The 13,583-nt window shown below is 38.6% G+C and overlaps 1 protein-coding gene across 2 annotated transcripts in view; it reads right to left on the bottom strand.

Annotated features, from left to right (window-relative positions):
* CSMD3 (CUB and Sushi multiple domains 3) overlaps positions 1–13,583 on the bottom strand; it is a 1,180,750-nt gene that overhangs the window by 450,081 nt on the left and 717,086 nt on the right. For both annotated transcript variants that reach the window (XM_075920204.2, XM_075920205.2), the window contains one exon: positions 4,673–4,789. In XM_075920204.2, coding sequence (XP_075776319.2) covers positions 4,673–4,789 — 117 coding nt within the window. The remainder of the gene's footprint in view (positions 1–4,672; positions 4,790–13,583) is intronic.

Genomic DNA, 13,583 nt, shown 5'->3' with positions numbered 1-13,583 from the left:
CTGCACTAGTTAGGCCTCAGCTGGAGTACTGTGTCCAGTTCTGGGCGCCACATTTCAAGAAAGATGTGGAGAAATTGGAAAGGGTACAGAGAAGAGCGACAAGAATGATTAAAGGTCTAGAGAACATGACCTATGAAGCCAGGCTTCATGAACTGGGCTTGTTTAGTTTGGAAAAAAGAAGATTAAGGGGGGACATGATAGCGGTTTTCAAATATCTAAAAGGGTGTCACAAGGAGGAAGGAGAAAATTTGTTCCTCTTGGTTTCTGAGGACAGGACAAGGAGTAATGGGCTTAAAGTGCAGCAGGGGAGGTTTAGATTGGACATTAGGAAAAAATTCCTAACTGTCAGGGTGGTCAAATATTGGAATAAATTGCCAAGGGAGGTGGTGGAATCTGCCTCTCTGGAGATATTTAAGAACAGGTTAGATAGACATCTGTCAGGGATGGTGTAGATGGAGCTTGGTCCTGCCTTGAGGGCGGGGGGCTGGACTCGATGACCTCTTGAGGTCCCTTCCAGTCCTATTATTCTATGATTCTATGATTCTATGATTCTAAACCATTTTATATGTGGTCAAGATTGTGATTTTTACTGGCCCTATAGGAAATATTTCACAGGGAATATGTTCTGCTTCCCTTATGGCTAATGAGACCCTCAGAGCATCAAAATCAGTGGCTGTGTCTAGACTGCATCCCCTTTCTATAAAAGGGATGCAAATTAGACATATCGCAATTGCAAACGAAGCGGGGATTTAAATCCCCTCCACTTCATTAACATTAAAATGGCTGCTGCTTTTTTCCAGCTCAGAGCTTTGCCGGAAAAAAGCGCCAGTCTAGATGCGGATCTTTCGGAAAATAAAGCCTTTTCTGAAAGATCCCTTATACCTCATTTTAAGAGAGATAAGGAATCTTTCAGAAAAGGCTTTATTTTCCGAAAGATCTGCGTCTAGACTGGCACTTTTTTCCGGCAAAGCTCCGAGCCGGAAAAAAGCGGCAGCCATTTTTATGCTATTGGGGGGGAGGGTTTAAATCCCCGCTTCATTTGCAATTGCGATATGTCTAATTTGCATCCCTTTTATGGAAAAGGGATGCAGTCTAGACACAGCCAATATGTCTCTGGTGCATAAGGAAGAAAAAATAATGAAAATCCCATGTAAGAGGTCCCTATCCTCTGAATAATGTAAAACCTAGCTCCCTGGTCACTTCCTCTTGGCATATTCCTAAGTAGCACAGTTCAAGAATAGTAATGACAAGTTAACACCCAAGTGCTGCTTATATTTGGGCTGGTAAACCACTCACTTTGAAAGGATGCAAGCTAACCCTGCAAGCACTGACAGACAGCCAATGCTTTTGCATATTTATCTCTGTATGCCCGGTAGGACAGATAAGTTCTCATGAGTGTAGCATGAGCATGGATCTAGTAACTTGTAGTAGCTGGTAACTGCCCACACATGGATGAGGATACCCTGAGAGTCAATCCATCCATGCAGTAAAGACATATCTTTTAGCATCATAGAATCATAGAACCATAGAACTGGAAGAGACCTCAGAAGGCCATCAAGTCCAGCCCCCTACCCAAGGCAGGACCAATCCCAATTAAATCAACCTAGCCAGGGCTTTGTCAAGCAGAGACTTAACACCTCTAGGGATGGAGACTTCACTACTTCCCAAGGTAACCCATCCAGTGCTTCACCACCCTCCTAGTGAAATAGTTTTTCCTAATATCCAACCTGGACCTCTCTCACCGCAACTTGAGACCATTGTTCCTTGTTCGGCCATCCATCTCTACTGAGAACAGCCTTTCTCCATCCTCTTTGGAACCTCCCTTAAAGAAGTTGAAGGCTGCTATCAAATCCCCCTCACTCTTCTCTTCTGCTAACCAAATAGACCCAACTCTATTTTGTGAGTCTGCAGGCTGCCTTGCTCATCTCAGTGATGTAATAGTTCCGAAGACCAAAGATGATAATTTAATGTCTATGTCGTTAACTATTTCATTACTGAGAAAGTAAGTGGAGGGTGACAAATATGTACAATTTACTGGAAGTAATGACTCAGTTTGGTGCCACCCACTAGTGTCTTTTGGGAGGTGCCGCTGCTTATATACTTGCCTTCCCTTTTCTCTCTACATAGAAGCCAGCTGCAAAAAATGAATATCCCATCCAAGAGGTCCCTATCCTCTGAACAATGCAAATACTCACTCAGTAGTCATCCCATCCCTGCATATCCCTAAGTATATTTCATGAATGGTAATGGCAAGTTATATTATTCATACTTTGAGTTGGATCTTTCCTTCTAAGGAAAAGGTAAAGTATAAGATGCAAGACACTTCCTGCTTCCCCTCTGTTCCCCCCTTCCTACCCAACAATTCCCTATTTCTCCCTATCACAGAGTCCCATGCTTCTTGTTTGTCTTCCTCCTCTTATTCCTCCACTTGAACAAAGTGACTCCATCCCAGAGCATTATTGGTTTCCCTCTTTCTCATTGTCATCTCTTCCCTTACTCTTCTTCTTGGCCTCTCACTTTCCTCTTTCCCTTCACAAAACAAATATGCTGTAATCGCTCTAATCTTAAAAAGAATACAGACATGTCTACCCAGACCTCTCCAACTACAACTCCATTGAATATGCTGTCTCTTCAATAGTAACTATCTGCAGTTCTTATTCTTCAGTTCCATCCAACACCTGTTTCTCATTTCACTTCCAGCCTTACACTGGAATAGCTTCCACCAAGAACTGTAATGACTTCTTCCCAGCCAAAGTGCAGAAGTAATTAATATTTGCTATATTCATCCTTCTAGGCCTGGCTTCAGCCTTTGAGACCATCAATCACAATCTTCTTACAATCTTGCTGTACCTTGGCTTCCATGACTCAGATCTAGTAGGTCATAAGTGACAGCCCAAAAATCCTGCCAGTCCTGAGTCTCCTTAAGCCTCTTTATCTGCTCCTTTAGCATGCTCTTTAAAGGAACTTCCTCATCTCCCTCCAAATTTTGGTGTAGATTTCAAAGGTCCTTTTCTCTTTTCTCTCTTTACCTTAATTCTGAGTAATCGCCTCTGCAAATTATCTCATCAACAAATTACCCTATTTGGCTATCTATAAGGATGATTCATAGATCTGCCACTCTACTCCCAACTGTCTCCTTCTGTATTACTGGTAAAGATACAGCTTTTCATTTTCCTTCCATACAGTTAAATCTCTCCAGGCTCTCACCATCTTTCATCCTGATAAATTCACAATATTTTTCTGTGATTGTGGCAAATGCAATTTTTTCACACTGATGTTCATTCAGTATGCTACAAGGATCATTTCCCCAGCACATCATGGTGGCCATGTCACTCCTCTTTTTCCATCTCACCATGGGCTCCCTATTCTTTTATCATATCAAAGATAAGCTACTTGCCTTCACTTTCCAGGCCCTTCACCATCTATCCCCCACCCCATCTACCAATTCTTATGTGTTATTTAGGCATCATCTGTCATTTCCAACTGGAAAACAATACAAGACTTCATCACCCACTTGTTACATTTTCAAACAAGAACCTTCATGCTTTTCCCTATGCTGCCTGTCATGCTTGGAAATAGCTCTGCGTGAATATATGCTAAGCCATCTTATTATTATCCTCCAAAACCCTCCTTATATTCTCTTTGGCTGTAATGCCTGAAACAACTTGGGAAGAGTTGAATGAATTGTGTACTGTTGCCACTACTTGTGATGCTGGAAATACTATCTCATTGTTTCCTTGTGTTCCCTTGAAAATCTGTACGCACCTGTTGTTTCTTGTCTTTGCAGGGGTTAATTGCGGAAGAATTTTGTACGTGCAAGTTTAGGGGTGATGAGGCCTGCATTCTTCCCCCTTCCCCTTTTTCCTATAAGCCAGAAGCATGTCTTTGGGAACATACACCATTTAAGATAAGCATTGTTGCCAGTATAGCATGAACAAGCAGAAGATAAGGGTAAAGGGCAAGAACAGATAAACAATCCTGTTTACCCTAATGCACTGATCACGTAAACAAGGCCAAAGAACAAGTAGAACTAGATCAGAATCAGATTGATAACTAACAGCTGAGACCTGCATCAGCATGTAATGAATAACTCCTGGAAATTTCCAAACTGCCACAAACAAGATAGACACACAATATTTAAAGCTGCACCAGAGCACAGCAATTAAGACCTCACCAATGGGCTTTGGGTGCTGGTGCCTTAGAAACTGAAACAGTCTCCCACTTCATTGGCAGCCGAAACGGGTTCTCTGGCTAGCAGAAGGGCTGTAAGAAATGCCGCTTTTCCTATCATGTTGTTCTTTTAGTTAAGGGGCACAGTTGATAGCTATCAGGAAATAAACTGCTTGTGTTTGACAGATACCTGTGCAGCTTTTTTGTACTTTGAGAGCCCAGTGTTGGACCTGAGACTTACTCTTGACAGCAGCAGTCTTACACTTAGATTGTAAGCTCATTTGGGCAAGAACCATCTTTTTGTCCTACTGTTATATAGTGTCTTGCACAATGGTGTCTTTCTTCCATGATTGGGGCTTCGAGTTGCTGCCACAGTTTAAATCAACATCATCATTAATACTATTTATAGTAAATATCCAAGCCTATGAGTGTAAATCTTGTTTTAATATGGGGCACGAAAATAGCAAACTAAAATAAAGTAGTCTACATTTAAGTCTCTTACCTTTACCATGGGTGACGTCCACAGTCCATGTACAATTCAGTGAGTTTGGATACAATTCTGGATAACCAGGAGATAAAATTGTTCCACTAGGTCCTCTAACATCTCCTCCACATAAGGCTAAGAATAGTAAAGGGACATATTAATACAACTGATATGTAAAACCTAGACATGTTAAAGAGCAAAGAAATGTATCATCTCTTTTCAGCAATGGTAAATGTGAGTGATTCTATAATTTTCTCTGCAGCAAATCTTCAATTTTACCTAAATGTACAAAAAGTGCTTAGAAATTACAAATGATTAATAACTGAGCTGATTTCATAAGTATTAAAAAATGAAGTTCTAATTATACCAATTGTTTTCTGAGAATTTCTTATGAAAAATTTATTCTTATAAATAAATAAGTGTTGTTTTCAGATCCATAGTGAGCCGTGATATACATTATTCTAAGTCTTAAAGGGAGCTGAAGATCTAGTAGGTCAGAAGTGACAGCCCAAAGCAAATAGAAAGGTGAACATCTCACAATTTCTGACTCTGAAGTTTCCACGTGATGACGACAAGAGACTCTGAGCGCATACTCTGGTCAAGGTCAGGTGAGATGAAGGAATGCACACGTTTCTATTCCTACAGATCCTGCCAGTCAATTTTTTCTTCTTCTTTCTGCCTTTACAAGTCCTGAATTTAACTTCTACTGATTTTAATATAAATCTTTCCGTAGGTTTCAACAAAAGCTGAATGAGGCCCACACAGGGATAAATCCACCTAATTTTATAGCTGTCACAAGTCTACATTAAGTTAAGAACAGATCTCTAGATAAAGAGGAAACCAAAGGGCCTAGTGGCCCTTTCATAATGGATCACAGGGTTATAAGGGACCGCAAAACTCATCTAGTCTATCCAATATACCAAGATACAGGATTTGTTGTGATTAAACTATGAAAGACTAATAGCTATTCAGACTATAGTGAAGAAGATTCCACAAGTTCCCTAAGCAGTTTGTTCCATTGCTCTACTGTTCTTACAATTATGAAGTTTTTTTCCCTGGAATTTGATCTAAATTTGCTGTGCTGTACTTTGAATCTTGGGAAGCTACAAATGAATGTGCAGTGTTGGTCACTGTTGAAGGATCAATGGCAGATAATACAGAAGCAGATAGGAAGCCCTTGCTTCCCTTTGAATATCATGTGTGTGTCTATTACTACAGATTAGTGATAGAAATGTAGCCATGTTAGTCTGGTGTAGCTGAAACAAAAAATAGGACTATGTAGCATTTTAAAGACTAACAAGATGGTTTATTAGGTGATGAGCTTTCGTGGGCCAGAACCACTTTCTCAGATCAAATAGTGGAAGAAAATTGTCACACCCATATATACCAAAGGATACAATTTAAAAAATGAACACATATGAAAAGGACAAATCACATTTCAGAACAGAAGGGAGATGGGGGTGGGGGGAAAGGTAAATGTCTGTGAGCTAATGATATTAGAGGTGATAACTGGGGAAGCTATCTTTGTAATGGGTAAGATAATTAGAGTCTTTATTCAAACTTAAGTATAAAATGTCGAATTTAAGCATGAATGACAGTTCAGAGGATTCTCTTTCAAGTGTAGTCTTAAAAAGCCTTTGAAGCAGGATGCAGGTAATCAAGTCATTGAGACAATGTCCTTTCTGGTTGAAATGGCAAGAAACTGTGTTTTCTTTGTGATCCTGTCTAATATCTGTTTTATGGGCATTGACCCTTTGGCGAAGTGTCTGAGACGTTTGTCCAATGTACATAGCAGACGGACACTTTCGGCACATGATAGCATAAATTATATTTCTGGATGCGCAGGATTACTACAGATGTTACCGGGAGTGGTCAATTTCAGATTTTATAGTTAATTTTATAACAGTTACCAACTTTACCAAGATTATCAGTAGGCAGAAGATTTCTGAAGTTTGTATTTTCACTGATCACCTGACCAGGAAAGCTAAACTGCAATTTAAGTTTGAAAATTAAAAGAATTTACCCCCTTTCATTTTTCTCAGCTTTATTATATTTGCTACCCACAATTAGTTGATTAATTGGTTGTATGTTTGTTTGTATGTTTGTTTGGCTATTCCCAGAATTTATACAAACAGTTAACCATCTCCTTGTCACTGGATTTCATTACCAGATTATTTCATAAAAGTGTTGCAGACAACTTCTTGCCTGAAACGGCAGAGTAAATAATCAGAAAGACAACCATTTCAGATCTGATTCAAACTAATAGGAAGGAATTGGTTATGAATCTGAAGGTAAAAGCAAAAATAGTCATGGAGTTATAGATTTCATGATTCTAAGGAAAGGGAAGAGTAGAAGCAGTAGAATAAACCCAACAGACATCAAAAAATAGACATGAACAAAGTCAGAACTTGTAGGTAAAGTTGCATGGGAAGAAAATCTAAAGTTAAAAAGGAGTTCAGGAGAGCCAACAGTTTTTCAAAGAGACAATATTAAAGTCACAGCAGCAACCAAATTCTCTGACATTCATTCTGACTGTTGTTCTTGCTTTTCTTTTCCAGGCTGCATTGTTTGTGAGCATCCTGCATTAAAATACACATTTGTTCATTGTCTCTACTAAGAATATCTGTTACTTCTATTGGCTGTGTCTAGACTGTATCCCTTTTTCGTAAAAGGGATGCAAATTAGACATATCGCAATTGCAAATGAAGTGGGGATTTAAATCCCCCCCGCTTCATTAGCATAAAAATGGCTGCCGCTTTTTTCCTGCTCGGAGCTTTGCTGGAAAAAAGCGCCAGTTTAGACGCGGATCATTTTAAGATTTTAAGAGGGATAAGAGATCTTTTGGAAAAGGCTTTATTTTCCGAAAGATCCACGTCTAGACTGGCGCTTTTTTCCTGCAAAGGTCCGAGCCTAGTTCGAACTACCTAGTTCATGCCCCGTGTAGCCGCGCTGCACCGGGTTCGAACCAGCGGGGTTTTAAAAATGGCGGCTCCCCGCTTATGCAAATGAAGCCCAGGAAATTCAAATCCTGGGCTTCATTTGCAAGTGCGGTATGCCTACATTACCCTCCTAGTTCGAACTAGGAGGGTAGTGTAGACATACCCTTATTTATTAAAGGACTTGAAAAAGTTGTATAAGTATCTTGTAAGAAGGGACATATATTTTAAAAAGCCAATTATAAATATCAGCAAGGTCAAATACTCCAGGTAGCTAAAGAAATCCAGTGCTACAGAAGTCAAACCACTTCAACACCAAATGTCCTCCAGTCTCAGAAGATAGAAATGTGATAAGAAAAAAGTAAAATGTCTGAGGAGAAAAGGTAATGGACTGAGCATCAAATGACTGCGGATACATTGTCTGAAAAAGTCTATTCATGCAGCATAGTCTAAAAGCAGCCAGTGAGGTACTCAGGCAGATATACTTCAAAAAGGGAGTTCCCAACAAATTCATTCAGAAGTAGAGGAGCACACCTAGAACAGGTCAGGCAACCTGTCAACCACCACAGCTAGGGCAGTTGCCATGTGTACATACTATCAACCATATATTGTCTAATGTCTGTAATTCCATTTCAGCAATCTATTAACAAAAATAGTATAATTACTTTTGCATATTCCTTTGATGTGTTCTCCACTATACTGCAAAATTGTGTTTGTTAATTAATTTGAGACATCTGTGCATTTTCAATATAAACATTAAATGCCCTCCCTCTGGTTGCAATAATTTTCTTGATGATGTTCTTTATATTTTTAATGTAAATGAAGACCAAATAGAGCAACATTTATTTTTAATTGTAATGCTGAATGAAAAATTAACATATATTAGCATATTTTTGTTATGATGAAACAGAAGGATAAGGCTAAATTGCTATATTTTAAGCAGCATTAGGGGCCAAATCTGTTTTTTAGTACTTAAGAGCTCCATTTATTACTATAAACCTTACAGATGGTGAGTAAACAGTTGTGAACAGTTTACCCAAAAGTCTGTGTTTTCTAAAATGTTCATTGTATCTCAGCTAGTCAAGCAGCTTTAGTGTTATTTAAAATAAATAAGTAACATAATTACAATTATTTCCTGGAAATTCACAGAGTCAACATTAAAAGTAACAGAGAGGTATCCGTTTTAGTCTGATCTTGGTAAAACAAAAAAAGCAGGCATGTAGAACTTTAAAGACTAACCAAATAGTTTATTAGGTGATGAGTTTTCGTGGGGCAGACCCACTTCTTAAGATCATATTCTGAAAGTGAATTGGCATGAACATTATATAACAGAGGGATACAATGAAAAAAGTAATGAATCAGCTACATGGAACAGAAGGTGGGGGCGAGGGGACAAGGAAGGAGGAAATTGCTTATTGTAAGAGTCAATTAAATGGTTAATCTGGAGTTACTACAAATACCAAAAGGTGGGGAGGCTGTCTTTGTAATGTGTAAAGTAATTATCTATATTAAGTCCCATTCACAACATGTCAAATTTTAGCATAAATAGAAGTTCTCCCTCTGAAATCTGGTGTTAAAGTCTCTTTGTAGTAAGACACATGTTGTCAGCTCTTTAAGAGAATAGCCAGTTTGATTAAAATGCTGGCTGACAGGTTTCTGTGTGTAGATTTCTGATGTCTGATCTCTGAGCAATGGTTCTCTGGTGAAGTGACTAACCAGTTTGTTCAATATAAATTGCAGAGAGATATTGCTGGCACATGACGGCATATATCACATTGCTGGATGTACAGGAATATGAGCCCTTGATCGTATAACTGACATGATTAGGTACAGTGATGGTGTCTCCAGAGTAAATAAGTGGGCAAAGCTGGCAACGGCGTTTGTTGCAAGGTAAAGTTCCAGGATTAGTTTTAATGTGGTATGCCCTGTGGTTGTTAGTAAGAATCTTCCTGAGGTTATATGGTTGTCGATAGGGCTATGTCTAGACTATGCTGAAGTTCCAAAAGCAGATATGCAAATTCCCTGGGAATATCTTCTTCCAATCTCACTTTTGAAAGTGGAACTTTCATAAGTGAAAGTAGTTGGGCCACATTTTTTTTGGCAAACCTCCCTTTTTCGAAAAGCTGCTCTTCCTCAAAAAATGAGGTTTACTCATCTTTTCGAAAAAGGGGGGGGTTACCAAAAAAACCCACATCCCAACTACTTTCACTTTTGAAAGCTCAGCTTTTGAAAGTGAGATTGGAAGAAGATAATTCCAAGGGAATTTGCATATCCTCTTTCAGAACTTTGGCATAGTCTAGACGAGCCCTAGGAGAGGATAGATCTTTCACCCAAAGTCTCTTGGAATGTAGCATCCTTTTCCAGTATAGGTTTTAGGTTATTGATAATGCATTCGAGGGGTTTGAGTTGGGGGCTATTGGTGATGACAAGTGGTGTTCTATTGTTAATTTTCTTGGGCCTATCTAGAAGTAGATGGTTTCTGGGTGTTCGTCCGGCCCTTTCAATTTGTTTTTTTTTACTTCCCCTGATGGGTAATTGAGTTTTATGAATGCTTGGTAGAGATCTTGAAGTTTTTGGTCTCTGTCAGTGGGATTGGAGCAGATACAGTTGTATCTAATGGCTTGACTATAGACAATGGATCGTATAGTATGTACTGGACGGAAGCGGGAGGCATGTAAGTAAGTGTAGCAGTCAGTGGTCTTCTTGTAGAGAGTAGTATTGATTTTGCCATGAGTGGTTTGTACTGTGGTGTCCAGGAAATGGATCTTTTGTGTCAAATGCTATAGGCTCAGATTGATGGTGGGATATAAATTGTTAAAATCTCTGTGGAATTTGTCCAGTGTTTCTTGACCATGGGTCCAAATGATAAAGATACGGTCAATGTAGTGTAAGTAAAGGAAGGATAATAGGGGACAGGAGTTGAGGAAACGTTGTTCTAAGTCAGCCATAAAGATGTTAGCGTACTGTGGGGCCATGCAGGTACCCATGGCTGTGCCAATGATCTAGAGGTATAAGTTGTCGATATTTTTAAAGATAAATTGAGATTATGTTGTCCTCGAGATGAAACAAGAATATATTTAAAATAATTAAGTTTAAAAAACATATTGACACTAATCCATCCTTAATTTGCTTACAAATAATAGACAGGGGGACTAGAGCATCTATATTGTCTTTTTGTCTGTTTGTTTGCTTTTCTACATTACACAGTTAAAGGTTCATGTCAGAATAGCCATACAGGAAAATACTTGAGAACTTCCATTAGAAGAAAAAGATACTTTCTAACAGCCAGTCATTCTGAAGAGATTATGGTCAGAAAATTCAGGAGAATGCATACATTTATAGGTGTCCCATAGGTAAGAGTGTTGAACAGGTAAAAATGGGAGGTATCTGTGTGTGATCAGTGTAAAATGAGAGAAAACAGATACCAGATACAACTTTTCCGAGGATAGCTCAGAGAAAGCTAACTTTTTCTTTCAGGTATAACAACATTTTTGAATACTTATTCTCACAGTTCTTTGGGGAGATCAGACAGACAGACAGACATACAGACAGATAGATAGATAGACAGGCTATCCCACCTATCTCTCCATCCATCCATCCATCCATGGCATTATTACCAGTTTTTGTCTAATTGTGTAAAATACTGAACTGGATCTGCCATGTGTAGGATTTCCTGGTAGTATCAATGTAGAAGAGATAAGGCCACTAACTTTCAAAAAAGGGGATATATTGGATGGAATGGAAACAGAATAAAGATATAATTTGGTGTCAGCTTTTTCTTGTTACATTTTTCTTTGTGTGTGATTTTCACAGTGACTATCAAGAACTGCATTGTCAGTTATGAGGTTTGATGATGATAGTATGATAAATACCATGGGTCTTTGACTCTGAACTCTTTTGCAAGAGTTTTACAGTGACATAACTTATCTAACTCAATTGAGTTGGACCACTATACAACTGTTTCAGCACAGAAGAGAATCAGATCTTTATATGTGAGAGATGAAAATTCCCTCCTCAAAATAAATTCTCATGTTTAAGAAAAAATGTGTGGAAATATACGCTACTTGGTACAAGATGATGCAATCAAAAAATTCAAAAAACTTAAAAAACAAATAGACTAGTAGGGCCTTAAAGACTAACAAAGCATGTAGATGGTATCATTAGCTTTCATGGGCACAACCCACTTCTTCAGATGACAGGAGTGTTGGAAGTCCAGATCCAAGAATAAATAAGGAGGAGAGGAGGTGGGAGGAAAAGGAAAAAAATGGAAGGAAGGAAGAAAAAAAGAGATAGTGAGAAGATAAGCTTCAGAAGGATAGCCGAGTTAGTCTGTAACAGGAAAAACTTAAAAAACAACAAATAGTCTAGTAGCACTTTAAAGACTGAGTAGTTACAAGAGACTGATAAGAATCATTAGTTTGCACTTGGAAAGGAAGATGACTAACACCAGATTCTACATCTACATGTATCAGAGAAATGGGTTGTGCCCATGAAAGCTCATGATACCATTTACATGTTTTGTTAGTCTTGAAGGTGCTACTAGTCTATTTTTTGTTTTTTAAGTTTTTCATTTTACAGAATAACTCGGCTGTCCCTCTGAAGGTTTTAAAAATATTATCTTCAGAAATATATTTATGTGTGTGTGTGTGTGTGTGTGTGTGTGTGTGTGTGAGAGAGAGAGAGAGAGAGAGAGAGAGAGAGAGAGAGAGATCACCCACGTATACAATTCTTATATTATAGGAATGTTATTAAGGTAGCAAAGTTAAGAAATACCAGAATTAAGGAAGCCCATGCAAACTTAACTCCACTTTATATATATATGAACTATTATGTGGTCAATGAGTTGTTTAAGGACAAGCAGAGCAAATCAGGGAATTAAGGCATTTTCCCTCAATTTACAAGTTCTCTACAAGAAAGAATCCATAATATGAGGAAAACAGTGAGCCACCGAAACCACTGCCAGCTCTTCCTCCACCTGTACCTGTGGGGGATCTGGCTAGACAGGTATCCTGGTGCCAACTCCTCTGTTTTCTATTTTTGTAAGTGTTATTTTCACAATTACTATCCGGAATACCACACAGCACTGGAGTCCACAAGTCCCTGGGTTGTCAATGATGAGTATTGAAGATGATGGTCTGATAAATACTATGGTGCCCTTGTCACCTTCCTCCCAGACTAGCACCCTTGCCTCTGACCACTACTACATGCTGTTCAATCACATGGGCACTAATACTATTAATATGTGAAAAACTCAGTAGATCAGCATTAACTACAGAATTCTGGAATACAAAATGAAGGGGTTATTGGCGTAGGTATTCTCAAGTAGGAGCTAAATACTTAGCTGCAGAAATGGTGTTTAACTCAGGTTCAAAGGATGTATATACCAAAAGCCAACAAGTATGTATTAAAAAAAGGTGACATTGAGATTGGACTTTTAGTTGGGAAGGTGAAATCATAGATTATAATAGGGCCATGGAAGGAAAAAGAGGGAATACCCTGGAGGAAATCTGCTCACCATCTATACATCAATACAAAGCAAATGGGAAGAATTGGAAGTTGTAGTGTACAAGGTAAATTATTAACAGAGTCTAAGGGCTAAAGGGACCCTTGTAATCATCTCTTCTGACTTCCTGTATAACAAAGAGAGAATTCCCCCAAAATAATTCACAGAGTATATCTTTAAAAAAAACCATTCCAAATAGACTCTTAAATGGTCAGTGATTAAGATTCTATTACAATCCTTCATAAATTGTTCTAATGGCTCTTGCGGTTAAAAGAATTATGGCTTATTTCCAGTCTGACTTTGTCTACATTCAACTTGCTGACGTTAGATTATACATTTTTCTCTGCTACACTGAAGAGCCATTTACTAAATATTTGTTCCCCACGTTGTAATTAAATCTCCCCTTAACCTTCTCTTGGTGAAACTAAACATATTAAGTGGAGGCCGCCAGGCTCTTACTACATTTAAAAGGCAGAACCGCAGTGGTCTG

The sequence above is a fragment of the Pelodiscus sinensis genome, chromosome 2, assembly GCF_052426305.1.
Source record: "Pelodiscus sinensis isolate ZL-2025 chromosome 2, ASM5242630v1, whole genome shotgun sequence".
In the NCBI taxonomy this organism is placed as follows: Eukaryota; Metazoa; Chordata; order Testudines; family Trionychidae; genus Pelodiscus; species Pelodiscus sinensis.
Note: the sequence above shows the minus strand (reverse complement) of the source record. Positions and strands in the feature narration are given on the sequence as shown.